Source organism: Entelurus aequoreus, linkage group LG07, assembly GCF_033978785.1.
Source record: "Entelurus aequoreus isolate RoL-2023_Sb linkage group LG07, RoL_Eaeq_v1.1, whole genome shotgun sequence".
NCBI lineage: Eukaryota > Metazoa > Chordata > Actinopteri > Syngnathiformes > Syngnathidae > Entelurus > Entelurus aequoreus.
The window spans coordinates 79057650-79083317 of NC_084737.1; the positions used below are offsets into that span (position 1 = coordinate 79057650).

Sequence of the window (25668 nt, forward strand, 5' to 3'; positions counted from 1 at the left end):
GGTCTTGATGTTGGTAAAGAATGTTAACTTTTAACTAGCAACTTGTAACTGCAATTTGACATTTTGATTAAATTAAATTCTACCAATTAAAACATGCATTTAACAATTTCCGATTTTTTTTTCCAGTTTTTACTAAATTACTGTACATTGAAAATAATGTGCATTAATAATCTTAATAATTTGCAGTGTATTCTCATTTAAAAAGTGAATTTCTCTACTATCAGGCAAATAACTACTGAAAAACAATATGTGAAAAGTAATCATACAAACAAGTATTTGTTTCAATGATCCCAGTTTATTGGCATCCATTGAATCACTTTCATTACAGAAATAAAACTACCCTACTGGTAGACTCCAGGTTGTACAAGTGTGGTTATCCAGAGATAAATACAAACTGCACACAGCAAGGGGAGGAGGGGCAGAACAGATGTATGTAAACTAATAATCTAGAGTGACACACGCAGGTCAGACTTGATGAAATACTTCTATCCTTCCAATGGCTGTATGCACCTTTGCATGGATTGTTGTGCTTTGGCGCCCCACCAGTGACTGGATTGAAGAAAGAAAAAAAAAAACTACAAACACCACCTTTTGGTTTAGCAAACATTGTGAAAACGACATGTTTCTGGTTACAGACTGTTGCTCGATGTCATTTATATTACCTAAATTTTGCCAAAACAAACTTTGAACATCCAACAGCTCTGTGTGCAGACAACTGGTAACAATGTTACACAAATGCCTGCTGATGAAATCAACCAAGAAATGACATTTGCAACACTTTGTAGCTAGCTGACTGATTTGTGATATCTGGGTATGCAATAGAGCTGGGCAATACTTACCATATTATTAATAATAATGATCATAATGTGATTGTTTAGCGTGGCTCCGGTCAATTATTCGTAGTGCACACAAATCAAGACTCATAATTTGTGAGTGTATTTTATCAATTAACTACCGTACACATTAAAACTGAGATTTTTTGCCTTCATGTGAAAGTTTCAGTTTCGAACAAATAATGGCCTGTTTTTTGTAACATTTTTTAGCAATGATAATTAACCTACACTTTTTTTCCCCCAAGCATCCGTTTCCAAATGAAAGTGTCTTTAAGCTTTACAAAAATATTCTTGTCTGTTTGCTTAAATCTGCCAAATCTTGCTAGTCACCACATGAACTGTTTTTTTTAAAAGACACACACACCCACACCCACACACACAACTAATGAATGGTACATTCTCATCACAGTGTAGCCTTGTGGCGCATTGCAAATCCAGGTAATGTAGAGAGCAGACTGAAAGCCACATCGCCCTCTTAACCACTCCTGGCAAGCATAAAAAAACAGCAAATAAAATCAAAGAAGAAACTAACTTCGCCAAACATGGTGAAGGGAAATCTAAGCGAGAAAATCCAGGCTGACATAGTCTCTGTTCTCCTCTAGAGAGTGCTGCGATGTCACCAAACCGAATGGTATTATCCCCTCCACAAACCCCTCATCCTCCCACCACTACTTTGTCCTGCAGGGGGTGCTGCTGGGACATGTGACCTCATCAGGACACACCCTGCAATACTCGGGCTGAGGGTGTATGTTGGTCGGTTGTTGCGTGTGTGTGTGTGTGAGGATGTGGCGGGTTAGCTTGTCTGAGCTCCATTATTCAGTCGGTGGAGAAGAGGTCGCCGGCCGAGGGCAGCGGGGCCAGACCGCCGGTCACGTTGGGTAGGAGGGAGAGGTCGGGCAGACTCTGGATGTGGGACTTGAGCTCCTTTCTCACCCGGGTCACTCTGGCTAGCTTCTGCTTGTACTCCTGCCCATGAAAATCACATAATATTTAACAACTGTATTTTCACATTATTGATCATAAGGTAGAAAAAGTGGGTGTCATTGCATCCCAAATGGAAGGATACCCCAAGTACTGTATTCTGGCAATTTAATTAAAGTCACATGAACATGTATAATTAAAAAAATGAATAAAAGTTGTGTAAAATGATAGCACTTAAAAGTGTACATAAGCCACAAGTGCAAAAAATAAAAAATTGCACATGCAAAAAAATTGATAAAGATATTCTTCACATTTTTATGTATTAAACAAGTTAATATCAGTCTAACGTGGCTCAAGATGCACTAATTTTTTTTAAAAAGCCTATATCCCAGCTTTGTGGTTAAGCTGCCAAAATAACCTTGGAATTATATTATTCTTCTTTACTACTACTACTACTATTCCTCCAAGTAATAACCATTTGAGGGCTTTAACATACTTACAAAATACCTAATCATACAGGAGTGTGTATCTAATATGGTGTCAGTTGTTCACATGTCATAAATCTAAGACATCATCGATTGGGAGACGCAGGTTTTTTTTTTATTTGACAGGGACAGTACAATTAAACATGGCTACCCACAGGTAACTGATGTCAAAGTACATAAGACTTCTAGCCACAGGCTAATTTGCAACCCTTGTCCCTGGTGAGGATTTCAAAGAAAAGTTGAGAAAAGTGAAACACATACAAAAGGATAAAGACAAGTACACAAAAAAAAAAAAAAAAACTAATTGCTCCAATTTGCCCATACTACATCCAGTTCTAGTGCGCACACTTATGATTTTCCTTAAGCCACTTTTTCAGTTTTGTGGAGAAAAGTTTAATGTTCGACTGTGACTTTAACTCCAGTGGCAAAGAGTTCCACAGATGTGAGGCCTTCACGGAGAACACAGACTGACCCAGACCCTAATCCACTAAGAGACTTTTAAAAATGAGAAATGTATACAATTATCAAAACTCATCTTGTTACATTTTTGGGTAATAAGACAGTGATGACGCTTCATTGGTTTTTGGTCAAATACCTTTAGGGTTTGTTTATATAATGACAACAGAGGCTTCACTACACATTTTGTGGTAGTTTTGGGCGATACTCGAAATGTGGGTATCGATCCAATACCAAGTATTTACTGGGGCGGTATTGATCATACCAATGGTTATACCGTATTTCTCGGACTATAAGTCGCAGTTTTTTTCATAGTTTGGCCGGGGGTGCGACTTATACTCAGGAGCGACTTATGTGTGAAATTATTAACACATTACCGTAAAATATCAAATAATATTATTTAGCTCATTCACGTAAGAGACTAGACGTATAAGATTTCATGGGATTTAGCGATTAGGAGTGACAGATTGTTTGGTAAACGTATAGCATGTTCTATATGTTATAGTTATTTGAATGACTCTTACCATAATATGTTACGTTAACATACCAGGCACGTTCTCAGTTGGTTATTTATGAGTCATATACCGTACACTTATTCAGCCTGTTCACTATTCTTTATTTATTTTAAATTGCCTTTCAAATGTCTATTCTTGGTGTTGGGGTTTATCAAATAAATTTCCCCAAAAAATGCGACTTATACTCCAGTGCGACTTATATATGTGTTTTTCCTTCTTTATTGTGCATTTTCGGCCGGTGCGACTTGTACACCCGAGCGACTTATACTCCGAAAAATACGGTACTTAAAATTTTTAGGATCATTAAATGGTTACGTTTTTGATGAAAAACACAGGATGGTGGTGAAACAATATCATTTATTGTTTTATTTACTTCCTACTACAGGCTCATTTGGTTGTTTTTTTGCTCTTTAAAGTCCTCCAGTATCCAGGGACTTATTTACCTAGCTTGTTAACAATAACAACAAAATATTTTTTTGATAAAAAGAAAATATCGATCTAACCACTCTAATATTGACCATTTACTGATACTATACCTGGTATTGTTACTGTTAATATTTGTATCGATACGCGCACCTCTGTTTACTATCATCCATCCATCCATTTTCTACCACTTGTCCCTTTCGGGGTCGTGGGGGGTGCTGGAGCAGCAATTAGCAGTTAGCATGAAGGCCTACAGTGTGTTGTGTAAAATATTTAGAGCCATCCCTCATCCTCCAATAAAAACAGTTTTATTTTGTGTTGTTGTTGTTTCGTTTGTCTATATCAGGGGTCGGCAACCTTTACCACTCAAAGAGCCATTTTGACCCGTTTCACAAATTAAAGAAAACAATGGGAGCCACAAACTCTTTTGAAATTTAAAATGAAATAACACTGCACACAAAGTTTTTGTTTGCTTTGTGCTATGTATAAACCAGGGGTCTGAGACACGCGGCCCGCACCTTAATATGAAAATGTAATGTTAGTGCGGCCCGCAAGTTTTATATGAATGGCGCTTGACGGCATCACACTTGCCATAATCACACTCCCGAATTTCAGGGCAACTATTCCCTCGAATGTCCGCTGATTTTCACCCTAACAACAATATTAAGGGCGTGCCGTGATGGCACTGCCTTTAGCGCCCTCTACAACCTGTACAAACAGCGTGCCAGCCCAGTTACATGTTGTATGAGGCTTCTGCAGACACACATGAGTGACTGCAAGGCATACTTGGTCAACAGCCATACAGGTCACACTGAGGGTGGCCGTATAAACAACTTTAATACTCTTACTAATATGCGCCACACTGTGAACCCACACCAAAAAAGAATGACAAACACATTTCAGGAGAACATCCGCACCGTAAGTGAAGTGAATTATATTTATATAGCGCTTTTTCTCTAGTGACTCAAAGCGCTTTACATATTGAAATCTAAGTTACAATTAAACCAGTGTGGGTGGCACTGGGAGCAGGTGGGTAAAGTGTCTTGCCCAAGGACACAACGGAAGTGACTAGGATGGCGGAAGCAGGGATTGAACCTGCAACCCTAAAGTTGCTGGCACGGCCGCCCTACCAACCGAGCTATACCGCCCCATATACCGTAACACAACAGAACAAATACCCAGAATCCCATGCATCCCTAACTCTTCCGGGCTACATTATACACCCCCGCTATCACCAAACCCCCCCCCCCTCCGTGCGTCGGTTGAGGTGGGCTGGGTTTGGTGGTAGCGGGGGTGCATAATGTAGCCCGGAAGAGTTAGGGATGCATGGGATTCTGGGTATTTGTTCTGTCGTGTTTATGTTGTGTTGTATTGTGTGTTACGGTGCGGATGTTCTCCCGAAATTTGTGTGTCATTCTTGTCTGTGTGGGTTCACAGTGTGGCGCATATTTGTAACAGTGTTAAAGTTGTTTATATCGGCACCCTCAGTGTAACCTGTATGGCTGTTGAACAAGTATGCCTTGTAGTCACTTACGTGTGTAAGCAGAAGCCGCACACAACATGTGACTGGGCCGGCACGCAGATGGTATGGTAGTATGGTGTAAAAGCGGACGCTAAAGGCAGTGCCATCACAGCACGCTCTCAATATGGTTGCCCCGGGAGATTTTCGGGAGGGGCACTGAAATTCGGAAGTCTACCCGAAAAATCGGGAGGGTCATCAGAGTGATCAAAGAGCCGCGGGTTGCCGATCCCTGGTCTATATCATGCAATCCCAGTGTCGTTCATGTTGTACTTGCCTCTAGTTTATTCTCTCTGTCCATCAGCGCCTCTTTCTGGCTGCCGATGTAGTCGGTCAGCATGCGCGCCAGCTGCCTGCGGTCCTCCAGCTCTGCAGCCAGTCGGCCGTTGTACTCGGCCAAGAGTAGACACGCTTCATCCACCGTCTTGGACAGCTTGTCAGCAGCCTCCTTGTCTGCACGGGAGAAAGAATATGAGAAGTTAGTGTGCCTTTACGCACAGTGCATTACGCTTTTGTTAAGTGATGCGTATTTCCTGTTTATCATCCTAGATTTGACCAAATGGCAGACTGTAAAATCTCTTACTTCATATAGGTTGACAAAATAAAACTTACCAGTGATTTTCTCCAGCAACGAGACATCTTGGACTTCCTGTGGCAACGAGGCAATTTTCTGTCTAACAGCCGCGTCTCCCGATGCCGCGTTCTCCAAGTCCTGAAGCGCTTTCACCAGTTCTTCTGTCTGAGTGTATGTGTTTTGTGTGCGTTTCCGTGCATTAAATTATAGGGAAGAGAAAACACAGTGAAAGGGGAGGGGGAAAAAAGAAAGAAAACATCAAATCGGATGGATTGTTCTAAAACTACAATGTTATTTTCTCGTGTAAGAGTTCCGTCGCCGTCTTACAAGTTGAGCTGCGGCGGTGTCTGTGATGTGAGGAGAGCCGTGGCTTCTGTAGTCGTCGTCGTCGTCCTCTTCTTCCTCCTGCTGCTGCAGCTCCTGCTGCTGCTGCTGCTGCTGCTGGATCTTTTGATAGGTTCGCTTCACAGGTTTTTTTTCCTCTACTGAAATCAAGCATTAGGACGGATAGAAGAGATAATAATAAACATGATTGTATGAAATACTTTACAATACTTCAATACCTGTTTAAAAACCAAAGACCGGCTGACTGACGTAGACATAAGCCACATTGAAACTGAAACTTGCCATTGCTTGCACATTTTATTTGTGACATGAGAATAGGAAATAATGAAAGATGTTTATAAGGCAGTTATAAGTACAGTATTTCATACTCCGATCTACCACTGTATGTCTTGACTACAATGACAATAAAGTTTTCGAAGTGCACAAATCTTTCTTTTGTGGGTTAACAATCATAAAAGTACTTAAATGGGTGTATTTTGTTAAGTAGTATGGTAGACTCAAGGTTAATACTGCCATGCTTTTATTCTGAAGATGACTTTTCACTAAAGTCATTATAATATTTTATGCTGTATAACTACACTGTACACCAGGGGTCACCAACGCGGTGCCCGCGGGCACCAGGTAGCCCGTAAGGACCAGATGAGTAGCCCGCTGGCCTGTTCTAAAAATAGCTCAAATAGCAGCACTTACCAGTGAGCTGCCTCTATTTTTTAAATTGTATTTATTTACTAGCAAGCTGGTCTCGCTTTGCCCGACATTTTTAATTCTAAGAGAGACAAAACTCAAATAGAATTTGAAAATCCAAGAAAATATTTTAAAGACTTGGTCTTCACTTGTTTAAATAAATTCATTGATTTTTTTAACTTTGCTTCTTATAACTTTCAGAAAGACAATTTTAGAGAAAAAATACAACCTTAAAAATGATTTTAGGATTTTTAAACACATATACCTTTTTACCTTTTAAATTCCATCCTCTTCTTTCCTGACAATTTAAATCAATGTTCAAGTACATTTATTTGTTCTATTGTAAAGAATAATAAATACATTTTAATTTAATTCTTAATTTTAGCTTCTGTTTTTTCAACAAAGAATATTTGTGAAATATTTCTTCAAACTTATTATTATTAAAATTCAAAAAAATTATTCTGGCAAATCTAGAAAATCTGTAGAATCAAATTTAAATCTTATTTCAAAGTCTTTTTAATTTCTTTTAAAATTTTTGTTCTGGAAAATCTAGAAGAAATAATGATTTGTCTTTGTTAGAAATATAGCTTGGTCCAATTTGTTATATATTCTAACAAAGTGCAGATTGGATTTTAACCTATTTAAAACATGTCATCAAAATTCTAAAATTAATCTTAATCAGGAAAAATTACTAATGATGTTCCATAAATTATTTTTTTAATTTTTTCAAAAAGATTCGAATTAGCTAGTTTTTCTCTTCTTTTTTTCGGTTGAATTTTGAATTTTAAAGAGTCGAAATTGAAGATAAACTATGTTTCAAAATTTAATTGTCATTTTTTTCGTGTTTTCTCCTCTTTTAAACCATTCAATTACGGTAAGTGTAAATATCATTAATTATTAATAACAACATAGAGTTAAAGGTAAATTGAGCAAATTGGCTATTTCTGGCAATTTATCTAAGTGTGTATCAAACTGGTAGCCCTTCGCATTAATCACTACCCAAGAAGTAGCTCTTGGTTTCAAAAAGGTTGGTGACCCCTGCTGTACACACTAGTAGGAACTTAACAGTATAAGCCATCATGGACACAAATGGACTGATTTTTCCACAGAAACGGTTGACCAAATATGTCGACGTCAACTTAAAAGCCAACTGCACTTTTTGGGAGAATTTTTCCTATCATTCACAATCCTTATGTGAGACAAGAACAAACGTTTATTTTTTTTTAAGCATTCTAATTTGTAACATAGGACTCGTACTAGACGGCTAAGAATGTAGCTAATGGGAGTCATCTATTCTTACCCATAAAGCCCTCGAAAAAAGCATCCAAAAACCGCAGAGTGACATTGTTATAATTTATATAAGCGCTAAAGCAGAGGAACTACTTTTAACGGCGCCTTGATCAGATAGGTACTGTAACTAGCTACTGCAGCTATTGACATACTGAGCTAGGAAGCTGCTGCATCACCTCTCAATTGGTAAAAAATTAAAGTTAGATTATAAATCATGACTCTCACCTGTACAGTAAAAGGTTGTGGCCATATACCGAGAGATTGGTCAACTTTGAAATTCCAACTCAAAAACATTGCGAGAAAGAAAAAAACTTGTTTGAGCCCGTCTTTTTTTACCCAATGAGTGAGGATTATAATAAATTAATCATCTAACACCGGAGATCAAGTCTTGTGCTGAATGTCTGGTATGCCAACCTTATCAGTTGGCATAACAGACATTGTACAGTAAGTGATTGTTTAATTATGTTCGTATTTTGTGTTTCTTATCGAGTACTTAGCAATTCTGCTACATGATGCTTAGTGCTTCACTATAGCTGGATCTGCTTACCACTCAGCTTCTAAAACTTGTAGCTCATCCTCCTTATATTCAGGCTCAAAAATATAAGGTTCAGGATCATCACTTGTCACAAAGTAGTAGTCGTTAGCTCTTATCCAATCTGCTGTAGTTAGTGGTAGTTGTTGAAAGAAACAGAGAACGTTGGGATGCGCTCTGCTAAATCAATGCGCCGCTGTATGCTTAAAATGAGCAAAATACGTAAACATTACATGTTATTATGAATGTGCCTGTTACTCCAGAATGAACAGTATATAAAACGATGGAGGTTTTTGGATGCTTAATAGAGCACTTTACTGGCAGAACAGAGAGTATCCCCGTTACCTGCATTGTCAGCTGACGCTTGCTAGCGGTTTTTACGAGTTAAAATGCATAAAAAAAGAAAGAAATGTTCTTGTGTCACACGGATTCTGAATCATAGGCAAAATTCCAAAATAAATTAAATTCCCCTTAAAGCGGGTACTTTATATTGATAAAATGAACACTGTGGACTAGGACTTAAAGGCCTACTGAAATGAATTTTTTTTATTTAAACGGGGATAGCAGATCTATTCTATGTGTCATACTTGATCATTTCGCGATATTGCCATATTTTTGCTGAAAGGATTTACTATAGAACAACGACGATAAAGATTGCAACTTTTGGTATCTGATAAAAAAAAGGCTTGCCCCTACCGGAAGTAGCGTGACGTAGTCAGTTGAACATATACGCAAAGTTCCCTATTGTTTACAATGATGGCCGCATGAAGTGAGAGAGATTCGGACCGAGAATGCGACAATTTCCCCATTAATTTGAGCGAGGATGAAATATTTGCGGATGAGTAAAGTGTAAGTGAAGGACTAGCGGGGAGTTGAAGCTATTCAGATAGGGAAGATGCTGTGAGAGCCGGGGGTGACCTGATATTCAGCTGGGAATGACTACAACAGTAAATAAACACAAGACATATATATACTCTATTAGCCACAACACAACCAGGCTTATATTTAATATGACACAAATTAATCCTGCATAAAAACACCTAAGTCTTTGTTATGCTAGCTCCTAGCTCCTATGCTAGCTCCTAGCTCCATAGAACACGCCAATACAATTCAAACACCTAATCAACACACACAATCACTCAGCCCAAAAGACCGTTCACCTAACCCAAGGTTCATAAAGCTTATATATTTTTAAAAAGTTACGTACGTGACGCGCACATACGGTCAAGCTATCAAATGTTTAGCAGCCAAGGCTGCATACTCACGGTACCTGGTATTCAGCTGGGAATGACTAAAACAGTAAATAAACACAAGACATATATTTACTCTATTAGCCACAACACAACCAGGCTTATATTTAATATGACACAAATTAATCCTGCATAAAAACACCTAAGTCTTTGTTATGCTAACTCCTAGCTCCTATGCTAGCTCCTAGCTCCATAGAACACGCCAATACAATTCAAACACCTGATCAACACACACAATCACTCAGCCCAAAAGACCGTTCACCTAACCCAAGGTTCATAAAGCTTATATATTTTAAAAAAGTTACGTACATACGCAAAAAAAAGTTGCGCACATACGGTCAAGCGATCAAATGTTTAGAAGCCAAAGCTGCATACTCACAGTAGCACGTCTGCGTCTTTGTCATCCAAATCAAAGTAATCCTGGTAAGAGTCTGTGTTGTCCCAGTTCTCTACAGGCGTCTGTGTATCGAAGTCAAAAGTCCTCCTGGCTAGAGTCTCTGTTATCCGAGTTCTTCCATCTTGACTGCATCTTTCGGGAATGTAAACAAAGAAGCGCCGGCTGTGTACTGTTGTTGCTGACTACGTTCGAAAAATACGTCCATTTCGCACCGACAACTTTCTTCTTTGCTTGCTCAGCTTCCTTCTCCATAATGCAATGAACATGATTGCAACAGATTCACGAACACAGATGTCCAGAATACTGTGGAATTATGAAATGAAAACAGAGCTTTTTCGTATTGGCTTCAATGTGGAAGGCATACCCGTGTTCCCCGGGCTACGTCACGCGCATACGTCATCCGCAGAGGCGTTTCGAACCGGAAGTTTAGCGGCAAATTTAAAATGTCACTTTATAAGTTAACCCGGCCGTATTGGCATGTGTTATAATGTTAAGATTTCATCATTGATATATAAACTATCAGACTGCGTGGTCGGTAGTAGTGGGTTTCAGTAGGCCTTTAAGTTGTCGACATAAGCGGGTTCCAATGTATCTTTGTTTACCTTTACTTAAAGGGGAACTGCACTTTTTTGAAATTTTGCCTATTGTTCACAATCATTATGAGACACAACAATACAAAAGGATTTTGTTTTTTTTTCGGTTTCTAACACCTAAAAATCGTCTCGTTCTAGGTGGCTAGCAATGCAGGTCATGGAAGCAATCAATTGTATCTCTAAATCACTTTAAAAATGCATTGAAAAACCGTCAACAATATTTAATTTCCGTTCCGTAACCTGTATAATTACCAAGCTGTAGTGAGATTTGTTATTGTAAAAGCGAACACAGAGGAACTATTTTTCTATCATAGTAATACATTGGCTTGCTTTGGTATTACCCGTAAAAGCTAACTATAGTAAGAGATAAGCTAGCTACTACAACAATACGAAACGCGTTTGAGTTTATAATGCACAACAAAATGCAGTAAGACACCAATCTGTACTGACTGAAAAACATGAACAATCATATTATAATATCTGTAAAGTATTAGCACACATTTCATATTTTCTTTGTACACAGCTGAGCTAGCCAGTGCATGTACTGTACTTGTACTAACACACGACGTGTTGCGTGTATCATGATCAACTTTAAAGTGACTCTTAATGGACAGTTGTTTGTCTGGTCCAGCTGGTCGGGGATGTTTCCTGCTGATTTTGGACAAGCATGCCATTTATGTCAAAATAGCTTGTCTCCAAGTTCCATCATCCTGTTGATTTTGGATAAGCATGCCATTTATGTCAAAATAGCTTGTCTCCAAGTTCCATCATCTTGTTGATTTTGGATAAGCACGCCGTTTATGTCAAAATAGCTTATTTCCAAGTTCCATATTTATAGCGTCAAAATCACTTTCATCCCCCTCTCCCGGCTTCCGTCTGCTCTAACATCGCACTCTTCCTTCGTGTTGGCTTCTATAAGCAGCAGTATATTTAGCTTCAAAAGTATAAAGTTGTGATTCCTCATTTGTCCAAAAATTTGTCTGCTACCAAGTCTGCCATGATTAGAACCACACTCGTGTTTGATTCCAGAAGTAGGAACAAACATTTATTGCCAGACGTCAGATGTGCGCTGCTATGAAAACAGAGATCAATGGCCGGAATAAATCAGTCCCGGAAATGACAAAAATTATCAAAATACGGTAAATATTGAACATTACCTATTGGTAAGAATGTGTCTGAGTAGTGTGTATATAAAACGTTTATGGAGGGTTTTGAAGGCTATAAAAGGTGACTCCCATTTGCCGCATCTTTCAAGCGTTTATCATCTTTAAATTGTAAAAAATAAAAAGATGCGTGTTCTTGTCTCATAATGATTCTGAACGATAGGCAAAATTCCCCCCAAAAATGCAGTTCCCCTTTAAAGACTTAACTGACTTTGAATATTAAAAGCCGTGATGCAGCCTTTTTTGTCACTGTCCACAATGTATTTTACTCTTCGCCACTACTCAGTCATAATGTGTTTAAGTGTTAAGAGATTATATAACAACCTGTAGGTCTGGGGCTGTGGGAGTCTTCTATGGCCAGTTTCAGCTGCTGAATGAAGTCGGCTCTGTATAGGCTGCGCTCCTTCCAGATGTTCAGGAGTCTCTCCATGTGCTTTTTACAGTTCTCTTCTACTTCACTGCAAGAGAATAGTGGAGGTCAGTGAGAAGAGTGAAAACAATATGTCAATGCATAAATTGTAGGGATGTAAGGTTTTCGGTTTCCAAAGTCTTCTCAATAATATTGTGACGTGTGACCGTATCCAACGAAAACTTGGTGATGGTAGTTTTGTTCTGGCGTTTTAGCGTTTGCCGGGTTTGAAAATAAACTACCATCTCCCAGAATCCTCTGCGCAGTGCGGTAATGTCAAGATGGGGGCGATGAAGGCCGTAAGCAGGAAGTGAAGTGTGTTAGTACTTATCGTAGATGACATATATTGTCTTTGGACACTAACTCTGTCCATAACTGGTTGAGTTAAGTTGCCAACAGACAGACAAACAAACAAGCCCAGGTCAAAACATAACCTCTTTGGCGGAGGTAAGAAAGCCTGCGTTCTGGCAAAGCGAAGTGCGCCACCTCATAAAAAGCAACAATGAAAATATATTTGAAGCCAGCGAAGCCAAACATTAGTTTGTGAGGTATTAAAATTATTAAAAGTTGTATTGTTAGAGATGACGGCAATCTAACTCTCCATCATCCGGCTCAAAAAAACTTAATTGTGAATCCAAACAAAACAGCATGATGATCCATGCTGCAAATACCTGGCAACATGCGAGCAGGCATCCACGAGTACGGTCTCAAAGTCTTTTGTGAATTCGGGTCCTTTCTTCTTGCTGTTTTGGATAACATCATTGGCCAGGTAGAGGAACGTCAGCTTCCTGCTGGTTTTAGCTGCAAAACGACAAATATTTCACTTCAGATTACACACTGAAAAATGAAACCATCACCAGGGGCTTCATTCATCCATTAATGCAGTGTTTTTCAACCTTTTTTAAGACCGAGGCACATTTTTTTCATTGAAAATATCCGGCGGCACACCCCCAGCAGAAATCATTAAAAAATTAAACTCAGTTGACAGTAAAAAGTCGTTGTCGCAATTGTTGGGTATGACTTTAAACCATAACCAAGCATGCATCAATATAGCTCTTGTCTCAAAGTAGGTGTACTGTCACCACCTGTTACATCACGCCGTGACTTATTTTGACTTTTTTGCTGTTTTCCTGTGTGTAGTGTTTTAGTTCTTGTCTTCCGCTCCTATTTTGGTGGCTTTTCCTCTTTTGTTGGTGTTTTCCTGTAGCAGTTTCATGTCTTCCTTAAACGCTATTCCCCGCATCTGCTTTGTTTTAGCAATCAAGACTATTTAAGTTGTTGCTATCCTTCTTTGTGGGGACATTGTTGATTGTCATGTCATGTTCGGATGTACATTGTGGACGCTGTCTTTGCTCCACAGTAAGTCTTTGCTGTCGTCCAGCATTCTGTTTTTGTTTACTTTGTAGCGAGTTAGGTTTTAGTTTCGTTCTGCAAAGCCTTCCCTAAGCTTCAATGCGTTTTCTTAGGGGCACTCACCTTTTGTTTATTTTTGGTTTAAGCATTAGATACGACGACGTCTCACACGACATGTTCCCGACATCTACAAAGCAATTAGCTACCGGCTGCCACCTACTGATATGGAAGAGTATAACATGGTTACTCTGCCGAGCTCTAGACAGCACCGTAACTTAACAACGGCACATTATTTGCAGATTATAATTACTTGTTTGCAAAAAATATTTTTACCCCAAAATAGGTGAAACTACATGATCTCCCACGGCACACCAGACTGTATCTCACGGCACACTAGTGTGCCGCGTGGTTGAAAAACACTGCATTAATGAACTGCTCCATTTGAATACAATTTAGTACTTGCAAAAGAAAAATTACAGGTGGAAATGAATAGTTTGTTAATTTTCAAAACTGGTTATCTTGAAAAAATAAATACAAGATGTCAATTTTTAAAAATGGAAACTAACTTTCACACTCGATGTACAGTATAATGGTACATATACACATATTACATATATGTACACATATTATATATATTTACATACGCATATACATACACAATCACACATGTATATACACACATATGTACATACATAAACACATACATACTGTACATACATACATATACATAGGTATGATATGCATGCATACATATACACACAGTCGCGATCAAAAGTTTACATACACTTGTAAAGAACACATTTTTGTTTAATCTGACATCACATGGACAAAGATAAGACCTTCTGGAGGAAAGTTCTGTGGTCAGATGAAACAAAAATTGAGCTGTTTGGCCACAATACCCAGCAATGTGTTTGGAGGCGAAAAGGTGAGGCCTTCAATCCCAGGAACACCAATTCCTACTGTCAAGCATGGTGGTGGTAATATTATGCTCTGGGCCTGTTTTGCTGCCAATGGAACTGGTGCTTTAAATGGGACAATGAAAAAGGAGGATTACCTCCAAATTCTTCAGGACAACCTAAAATCATCAGCCCGGAGGTTGGGTCTTGGGCGCAGTTGGGTGTTCCAACAGGACAATGACCCCAAACACACGTCAAAAGTGGTAAAGGAATGGCTAAATCAGGCTAGAATTAAGGTTTTAGAATGGCCTTCCTAAAGTCCTGACTTAAACGTGTGGACAATGTTGAAGAAACAAGTCCATGTCAGAAAACCAACACATTTAGCTGAACTGCACCAATTTTGTCAAGAGGAGTGGTAAAAAAAATCAACCAGAAGCTTGTGGATGGCTACCAAAAGCGCCTTATTGCAGTGAAACTTACCAAGGGACATGTAACCAAATATTAACATTGCTGTATGTATACTTTTGACCCAGCAGATTTGGTCACATTTTCAGTAGACCCATAATAAATTCATAAAAGAACCAAACTTCATGAATGTTTTTTGTGACCAACAACTATGTGCTCAAATCACTCTATCACAAAAAAATAAGAGTTGTAGAAATGATTGGAAACTCAAGACAGCCATGACATTATGTTCTTTACAAGTGTACAGTATGTAAACTTTTGATCGCGACTGTACATACATATACATATACATATAGTCGAGGTTTCTGTGGTTTATCCATTATACAGTGCCCAATACCAGGGTGGAGCGGAATATACCGTATTTTTCTGAGTATAACTCGCTCCGGAGTATAAGTCGCACCGGCCGAAAATGCATAATAAAGAAGGAAAAAAACATATATAAGTCACACTGCAGTATAAGTCGCATTTTTGGGGGAAATTTATTTGATAACACCCAACACCAAGAATATACATTTGAAAGGTAATTTAAAATAAATAAAGAACAGTGAACAACAGGCTGAATAAGTGTACGCTATATGACGCATAAATAACCAACTGAGAACGTGCCTGGTATGTTAACGTAACATATTATGGTAAGAGTCATTCAAATAACTATAACATATAGAACATGCTATACGTTTACCAAACAATCTGTCACTCCTAATCGCTAAATCCGATGAAATCTTATGCGTCTAGTCTCTTACGTGAATGAGCTAAATAATATTATTTGATATTTTACGGTAATGTGTTAATAATTTCACACATAAGTCGCACCCCCGGCCAAGCTATGAAAAAAACTGCGACTTATAGTCCGAAAAATACGGTACGTTAAGTCAGGAAAAAACACAGCGGCCATATCATCCCTACAAGCCTGTTTCGCAGGTTTCCCTGCTTGTTAGGGGATTTATTTTATTAATAAAATCCCCTAAAATATAAATATAAAATATATACACATATACAAATATATACACTTATGTCGGCTGTTCTGTTTTGGATTTCCCAGCGTCGCTCTCATCAGCGTCACGGGTTGATTTCGATGTGAGTGGTTCAAGTAGCACATCATTCAAGATAACGGACAAGTGGTTTATTCAATCACATACAATGATTTTTTTTTTTACAAGGCCACACCTTCTGAAATACATCTCCTATTGAGAAGTCCCAGATCCTTGTGTGGAGCTCAGCGAACTACAAGGATCTGGCGAGAGTCAGGTTATAGAAAGCCAGTCCGTGAAAATAATGCGTATATTAAACCGGTCACCTGGTGGGAAAAAGGTTGGGGAACCCTGATGTATAGTACTCCACTCTGACAGCATCAAACAAAACTGAGCATTGTTATTGTGGTAAAGGCATAACTTTTGCTGCAGGTCTTGTTTTGGACTTCTTTAGATGGGTCAAGCGTGCATAATACTTTGCTGTCCTGTAAGTGTTCATCATGCAATGGTCTCTAAAAATATCGAGATATATATCGTGTATCGTGACATGGCCTGAAAATATTGAGATATTAAAAAAAGGCCATATCACCCAGCCCTCCCTTGAAGGTGGAAAAGCGCTATAATGTTAAAGTTAAAGTAGATGTGGTTTCTGTTATTTTAGGAGAGTTCATTGACAGTTCACGCACATAATAAACCTATCAATTACACAAGGCCAAGTACCAAAAGATTTTAAGATTGCAAGAGTAACTCCCCTCTTTAAAAAAGGAAGCAAATTGGATCCTGGCAACTACCGACCTGTTTCTATTCTCAGTTCCATTTCGAAAGTAATGGAAAAATTGTTTATGAACAGGTCGATAGTTACCTTGCCACTAATAAACTCATGTACAAATTCCAATCCGGCTTTAGAACTAACCACTCCACTGACACATGCCTTCTCTATCTGACCGACCACATCAAACATGAGGTGGACGCGGGCAAATACTGCGGCATGGTCATGCTGGACCTTCAGAAGGCCTTTGACACCGTTAACCACGCTATACTGTTGAATAAGCTCAGAGCAATCGGATTTAACAAAAACTCATGGAGCTGGATGCAATCTTACTTGGAGGGGAGGGAGCAGGTGGTAGAGGTGAACGGCACCGTGTCCCCCCCCCTCTCGGTGAGCTGTGGAGTCCCCCAAGGCAGTATATTGGGACCTTTACTGTTCCTAATATACATAAACGACATGTCATCGGCATGCGACTGTGAATTGTTTTTGTTTGCGGATGACTCTGCCTTGCTGGTATCCGGCAAGGACAAGTCACAGGTGGAGAAAATCCTCAGTGCTGAGCTCTGTAGAACTTGCACCTGGCTCGCTGACAACAAGCTATCCATACACTTGAGTAAAACAGAATCCATCCTGTTTGGGTCCCACATCAACCTCAAGAAAGTCAATGACTTCACCATAAAAGTGGGTGACATTGTTATCACCAGGAAAGATGAGGTCACCTACCTAGGTTCCATTCTAGAGGCTAACCTTTCCTGTGATAAAATGGCAACCAAGGTAATCAAAAAGGTTAACCAACGAACGAGATTTCTCTACAGAATCTCCTCTCTGGTCAACAAAAGCACCATGAGGATTCTGGCGGGAACTCTCGTTTAACCCTTTTTCGATTACGCATGCACCTCCTGGTACCCTAGCACCTCCAAAACCCTCAAATCTAAACTCCAAACATCTCAGAACAAGCTAGTCAGGTTACTACTAGACCTCCACCCCAGATCCCACCTCACTCCTACCCACTTCTCTAAAGTGGGCTGGCTCAAGGTGGAGGACATAGTTAAACAACTAGCACTGAGCCTAGTCTATAAAATCCGCTACACCTCCCTGATACCGAAGTACATGTCAAACTACTTCCTTAACGTAAATGACCGCCATAACCACAACACCAGGGGGAGCTCCACTAACCACGTTAAACCCAAATTCCGAACTAACAAATGTCTTAACTCATTCTCCTTCTATGCCACATCAATGTGGAATGCGCTCCCAACAGGTATAAAAGAAAGGGCATCTCTATCCTCCTTCAAAACCGCAATAAAAGTTAACCTCCAGGCAGCTACAACCCTAAACTAACACCCTCCCCGGATTGCTAACAATCAAATGTAAACAATCAAATGCAGATACTTTTTCTTATGCCTTCTGATCTCTCTCTCTCTATGTCCACTACTTGATGTCCATATCCTAACCCCCCCCTCCACACCCCTGATTGTAAATAATGTAAATAATTCATTGTGATTATCTTGTGTGATGACTGTATTATGATGATAGTATATATGATAGTATATATCTGTATCATGAATCAATTTAAGTGGACCCCGACTTAAACAAGTTGAAAAACTTATTCGGGTGTTACCATTTAGTGGTCAATTGTACGGAATATGTACTTCACTGTGCAACCTACTAATAAAAGTCTCAATCAATCAATCAATCAATCAAAACAGTCATGATTTAGTCAATTTAATTATAGTACTCGGTAGAAGGTTTATTTTTAAGGCCAAAAACAGATATTCACTTAGTATTACTTTCTTTAAAACATTTATTCAGTATTTCTTACCTCTAGAAAGCTATATGGTTGAAAACGATTATGATGCCAAAAAACATTAAAAAAAGATGGGAAGTCCTCAAAGGCTTATTTTGAAAATGTAATTATGTTTATAGATATGCAACAACAACAACATATATGCTATCTGTTATGTTCCCTAATTTGAGTGTACAAAAATGAAGGTGTGTGTTACTGAGTCCGACCTGGACATAATCTGGACTGTACATAAATACTTATTTTGAAAATGTAATTTTTGTTTATAAATTATATGCAATCTGTTGTGTTCCCTAATTTTTCAATGTACATGGATGAAGGTGTGTGTTGCTGAGCCTGACTTGGACATTATCTGGACTGGACCTTGTTTTAAAAACCCTTTAAACAAATCCAATTTCATTGACAACCTGGTCTGGTGAAGATAGGGTCCTTTTAAAAATAAAAATATAAGATAAATAAATAAAAAACATTTTCTTGGATAAAAAAAGAAAGTAAAACAATATAAAAACAATTACATAAAAAATAGTAATTAATGAAAATGTTAGTGGACCAGCAGCACACACAACCATGTGTGCTTCAGGGACTGTCCCTTGCAGACTGTGTTATCTATGATGTGGGAACCAGAATATTGGTAGCAGAAAGAAACAACCCTTTTTGTGTGAGTGGGTGTGGATGAGTGTGAAAAAAATAAATTAATTAAAAAAAATAATAATAATTAAAAAAAAAAGTTAAAGTACCAATGATTGTCACACACACACTAGGTGTGGCGAAATGATTCTCTGCATTTGACCTACCACCCTTGATCACCCCCTGGGAGGTGAGGGCAGCAGTGGGCAGCAGCAGTGGGCAGCAGCAGTGGGCAGCAGCAGTGGGCAGCAGCAGTGGGCAGCAGCATTGGGCGCGCCCGGGAATCATTTTTGGTGATTTAACCCCCAATCCCAACCCTTGATGCTGAGTGCCAAGCAGGGAGGTAATGGGTCCCATTTTTTATAGACTTTCATATGACTCGAGTAAAGCCCATTTATTTATAATAACATTTAATATTTACGTATTTTAATCATTTTAAGAATTAATTTTAAACATGCATCACAACATTTGCTTTTTTTTTAATCAACATCACTGATTATTACTCACTGCAGACTTTATGAGAGCCAAAAACGTTATAAAACACCACTTACAGTACAATGTCTGCTGTCATTAGCATGCCGACTGCTAGGATGTTCATATATTCCCATTCAGAAGAAGGATGATTCGTAATCAAGCGTCTTTTTGTGTAGTTCTCGCCATTTCCGGGACTAAATTGGCTGCCAAAGTGTACCAACATGTCGGATTACATCCTCGTCCTTCTGCTATCCAGGTGAGAGGCATGAATTATGATTTACAATAAACTTCCACGAGCAGGGACGCGAGGAAACAGGTTAACACTCTATGACGTAAACATATGCACACAAGCTAGTGATCACGGCAACGCTATAAATACTTTGTCTGCATTAAAGCTTATGATTAATATTTGGTTAATATTCAAGTCACGAAATTTAAATGGAGTATTGTTAGCGGTTTTTGGATGGTTATTTATTGGGTATTATGGGCGGGATAGAGGACCTCCCATTAGCTCCGCTGAAAGCGGACTTCTATTTATGTTTATTTACGGGTTGGAATTCAATCGTCATGTCTTTCATAATTTTTATAATTATATGTGGTACAGGGGTAAGTGCATGTGCCTCACAATACGAAGGTCCTGAGTTCAATCCCGGGCTTGGGATCTTTCTGTGTGGAGTTTGCATGTTCTCCCTGTGACTGCGTGGGTTCCCTCCGGGTACTCCGGCTTCCTCCCACCTCCAAAGACATGCACCTGGGAATAGGCTGATTGGCAACACTAAATTGGCCCTAGTGTGTGAATGTGAGTGTGAATGTTGTCTGTCTGTCGATGTTGGCCCTGCGATGAGGTGGCGACTTGTCCAGGGTGTACCCCGCCTACCGCCCGAATGCAGCTGAGATAGGCTCCAGTACCCCCCGCGACGAGCGGTAGAAAATGAATGGATGGTGAATGTGGAAATAGTAGGGGTGTAACGGTACATGTACATGTATTGAACCGTTTCGGTACGGGGGGTTCGGTTCGGAGGTGTACCAAACGAGTTTCCACACGAACATATTAAGCTAAAGTCTTAAACTGCTCCGCTTCCTTCTGCCTGTCTCTGTCAGTACACAGCACCCAGCATTGTCCCACCCACACAACCATCTGATTGGTTACATACAGAGCGGTATAGAGCGCATGTAGTCAGTGCTTAGCGTTTAGCAGGTAAGCATCAGGCAGCGGACTCTCCCCAAATTATAATAAACACCTACCAGTCAACTACTAGTAACATCACTATGAGCCCGTTGACCTTCTAGAAATATAAACTGCAGCTCAGCTCGCTCGCAGTCCTGGCTTGAGGTGAAGGCTAATTCGCTTTTAGAGTAACATTAGCTCATTTTGCGGTGTGTGTGTGTTATGGACAGCAAAGCCCTGTCTGTCTGTTATTTCACTTTACCTTTTTCTGTGTTGATTGAGCCGTGTTGAAGCAGCAAAAAAGGACATTATGTTAAATGAAGAGTTTATGTCTCTGATAGTTGATATAATAATGTAACTGCATCACAAAGCCTACATGAACTCCATGGTGTTCAGGGATGAATAGTCTCTCCTATTGCTATTGTACTAATTTTTCAGCTATAGTTACATTAATCATTAATAATGGAGCAGCCTAGTTTTGAATGGCAGGGTCCCTGCTATCACATGTTGATAAAAATATAAACATTTTCATAATAAAAATCAACTACAGGCTTCCCAAATGCTGTAATAAATTAATCATGATGAGTTGACTTGAAACTGTTTAATGTTGCACTTTTTATATGTACAAACCCTGTTTCCATATGAGTTGGGAAATTGTGTTAGATGTAAATATAAACGGAATACAATGATTTGCAAATCCTTTTCAACCCATATTCAGTTGAATATGCTACAAAGACAACATATTTGATGTTCAAACTGATAAACTTTTTTTTTTGTGCAAATAATCATTAACTTTAGAATTTGATGCCAGCAACACGTGACAAAGACGTTGGGAAAGGTGGCAATAAATACTGATAAAGTTGAGGAATGCTCATCAAACACTTATTTGGAACATCCCACAGGTGAACAGGCAAATTGGGAACAGGTGGGTGCCATGATTGGGTATAAAAGTAGATTCCATGAAATGCTCAGTCATTCACAAACAAGGATGGGGCGAGGGTCGCCACTTTGTCAACAAATGCATGAGCAAATTGTTGAACAGTTTAAGAAAAACCTTTCTCAACCAGCTATTGCAAGGAATTTCAACATCTACGGTCCGTAATATCATCAAAGGGTTCAGAGAATCTGGAGAAATCACTGCACGTAAGCAGCTAAGCCCGTGACCTTCGATCCCTCAGGCTGTACTGCATCAACAAGCGACATCAGTGTGTAAAGGATATCACCACATGGGCTCAGGAACACTTCAGAAACCCACTGTCGGTAACTACAGTTGGTCGCTACATCTGTAATTGCAAGTTAAAACTCTCCTATGCAAGGCGAAAACCGTTTATCACAACACCCAGAAACGCTGTCGGCTTCGCTGGGCCTGAGCTCATCTAAGATGGACTGATACAAAGTGGAAAAGTGTTCTGTGGTCTGACGAGTCCACATTTCGAATTGTTTTTGGAAACTGTGGACGTCGTGTCCTACGGACCAAAGAGGAAAAAAACCATCCGGATTGTTATAGGCGCAAAGTTGAAAAGCCAGCTTCTGTGATGGTATGGGGGTGTATTAGTGCCCAAGACATGGGTAACTTACACATCTGTGAAGGCACCATTAATGCTGAAAGGTACATACAAGTTTTGGAGCAACATATGTTGCCATCCAAGCAACGTTACCATGGACGCCCCTGCTTATTTCAGCAAGACAATGCCAAGCCACGTGTTACATCAACGTGGCTTCATAGTAAAAGAGTGCGGGTACTAGACTGGCATGCCTGTAGTCCAGGGGCCATACTTATCAAGCTTCTTAGAGTGCCATTTTACACTTAAGTCCTGAGAATTTGCGAAATTTAGTCCTACTCTCAAACTTAAGAATAAAAGCTTTTTATCAACGTTCTTAAGTCTAAGAATCACTCCTACTCTCCACGATATTTAAGAGACCTTCAGAGGTGTCTTAAGTGGTTAGGAGTTGCCAGCAGGGGATGGCACTGAGGCGAGAGAGACGTGCGCGAACGTTCAGGGAACGGAACAATGTTGTTTTTTTTTTATGACGAGCAGCTGATCAAATGGTATCGTTTAGACAGAGCGGATATTATTTTTGTCACAGATTTAATACTTTTCGATTCCTTGTTGATTTCTGGATGTGTCTGCAGTGGGCTAGTATATATAGAGCCACCCACACCAGTTTCAAATTAGTTGGCTAATTAATGAATTGGAAAGAAAATGTTATGACAGTAGCGTATGTGTGTGGCTGTGAGGTGAGTGACGTCAGTGAGTGTGTGGGCGATAGAAGAGAGGGAGCGGTAGCGTGAGTGCCGGCGGGGACTAGTTTGTTTTGTATTATTTTGTAGTTTATTGTCAAAATATACACTCCCATTGTCCACTTAAATATTTCCAAGATATTTCTTTATTCTTAGACAACGGATTCCCTTCCGTGATTGGTCATTTCTATGGACACAGAAATTACGTCACCTAAAATTCCGTTTACGGCACATAGTAATGTCGTATTTCAGCTCTGAGTGTGACACTTAAGATTCAGTCCTACACTTCGCTGAAAGTGTGAGTAAGACGCTTGATAACTAACTTTTAAGTGCAGCTTTCAGCGAAGAATTTATTTACTCTTAAGTCAACTCTTAGCAGACTTCTTAGGAGTAATTCTAAGAAGCTTGATAAGTACGGCCCCAGACCTGTCTCCCATTGAAAATGTGTGGCGCATTATGAAGCCTAAAATACCACAACGGAGACCCCCGGACTGTTGAACAACTTAAGCTGTACATCAAGCAAGAATGGGAAAGAATTCCACTTGAGAAACTTAAAAAATGTGTCTCCTCAGTTCCCAAACTTTTACTGAGTGTTGTTAAAAGGAAAGGCCATGTAACACAGTGGTGAACATGCCCTTTCCCAACTACTTTGGCACGTGTTGCAGCCATGAAATTCTAAGTTAATTATCATTTGCAAAAAAAAATAAAGTTTATGAGTTTGAACATCAAATATCTTGTCTTTGTAGTGCATTCAATTGAATATGGGTTGAAAAGGATTTGCAAATCATTGTATTCCGTTTATATTTACATCTAACACAATTTCCCAACTCATTTGGAAACGGGGTTTGTAGAAGAAAAGTTTTGTAATTTTATTTAATCTGAGCAACAACTTGAGGCAGTTTACTGTGGATTATCGTGGGCAGAATTATTATAGTGTTCCCAATGTTAAAAGGATAAAGACATTGTTTACAAATTTGGTAAATAAATAACCAAAACATTTATATTTTGTTGTTTTCTTACTGTACCGAAAATGAACCGAACCTTGACCTCTAAACCGAGGTACGTACCGAACCGAAATGTTTGTGTACCGTTACACCCCTAGGAAATAGTGTCAAAGTGCTTTGAGTACCTTGAAGGTGGAAAAGCGCTATACAAGTAAAACCCATGTACATTTGACCCATCCCCTTGTTCCACCCCCTGGGAGGTGAGGGGAGCAGTGCGCAGCAACGGTGGTCGCGCTCGGGAATCATTTTTGGTGATTCAACCCCCATTTCCAACCCTTGAAACGCTGAATTGATTGATTGATTGAGACTTTTATTAGTAGGTTGCCCAGTGAAGTACATATTCCGTACAATTGACCACTAAATGGTAACACCCGAATAAGTTTTTCAACTTGTTTAAGTCGGGGTCCACTTAAATTGATTCATGATACAGATATATACTATCAGATATATACTATCATCATAATACAGTCATGAAGGGACAACGATTATTAGAAATATGCTTACCTTTTTTTAGCTCTCTGTGCCACACTTTGACGATGAGCCCCGAGTGTTTGCGGTGGTGGATGATCCACAGTGACAGAGTCTGGACGCTCTGCTGCGAGCTGCTCAGCTCCGTCAGCTTCTTCTCCAGGGCCGCCTCGGAGAAAGACGACATGTCGGTGCGATGCTCTGCGCGTCCTTTGGGAGCAGCGGACCCACCACGACCCCTCGGCTCAAAACCGACTGAGCTCCGAGCTAGTTGTGGACAACTGGCGCTGTCATCAAAAGTCAAACGTTTACTTTAAGCAGGATTTTGCAAAAAAAAAAAAAAAAAAAGCGTCTTCCCGCTGCCGACTCCAAACAAAGCAGCGTTATAGCGCTAGTTTAGCCGTTAAACCAAGGGAACCATGCAACTATATTAACAAACCTGCAGCGTTTTGAGTTGGTTGAAGAGCAACTGCTCGTTGGATAGTTAAAGTGTTTGTTTACAGCCACAGCTAACGTTAGCTGGCGGCGGCTAAGTCGGCTAACCGCATACTACTAGCCAGCATGCGCTCTAGCCAGACTTTAAAATGCTCGGCTTTCTATAACAGATGAGTGGAATACCTGCTCGGTGCGATCGATGCGGCAATAAAACGGTTATAGCGACGGTGGAACGACTCAGAGTTTGGGTTTCGCTTGCCTACCTAGTCAGGAAGAATTCTCCAGGATATAAAAAAAAAAAATGGCAGTTCGCACTTTCACCCCAACATGTGCGTCGCGTAGTAGTGACGTCATCGGAGACAATACCCCCTCTTTTAGAAGTAAGTAAGTGAACAAAAATTTAAAAATGAATTTTACCTTTGCAATCTCATTATACTATTGGCTAAGTTGTATATTCATAAATGTAAGTTTCTCAATACCTGACCAGTTTTTTGTGCCTTTAAAAAAGATTTAGAACTCTACATGCTTCAACCCTATAACACCCTCCCTTCCACATCCCACCTCCCCGGATTGTAAATAATCAAATGTAAATAATCAAAGGTA

The 25668-nt window shown here is 39.5% G+C and overlaps 1 protein-coding gene across 4 annotated transcripts; it reads right to left on the reverse strand.

Moving 5' to 3' along the window:
* Window positions 1-281: 281 nt before the first annotated feature.
* On the reverse strand, window positions 282-25432 carry rprd1b (regulation of nuclear pre-mRNA domain containing 1B). 4 transcript variants are annotated; one of them, XM_062052249.1, is made up of 8 exons: window positions 25329-25432; window positions 24667-24917; window positions 13061-13190; window positions 12305-12438; window positions 6054-6211; window positions 5765-5891; window positions 5430-5605; window positions 282-1799 (listed from the first exon to the last, which is right to left on the reverse strand). In XM_062052249.1, exons 2-8 carry the CDS (start codon window positions 24815-24817, stop codon window positions 1650-1652), a joined length of 1026 nt encoding a protein of 341 aa, XP_061908233.1. In that variant the 5' UTR covers window positions 24818-24917; window positions 25329-25432; the 3' UTR covers window positions 282-1649. The 4 variants fall into 4 exon arrangements, with proteins under 4 accessions (XP_061908233.1, XP_061908234.1, XP_061908235.1 ...); XM_062052250.1 differs by having other exon boundaries at window positions 25249-25388; XM_062052251.1 differs by having other exon boundaries at window positions 6054-6208; window positions 24667-25412.
* Between the last annotated feature and the right edge of the window lie 236 nt (window positions 25433-25668).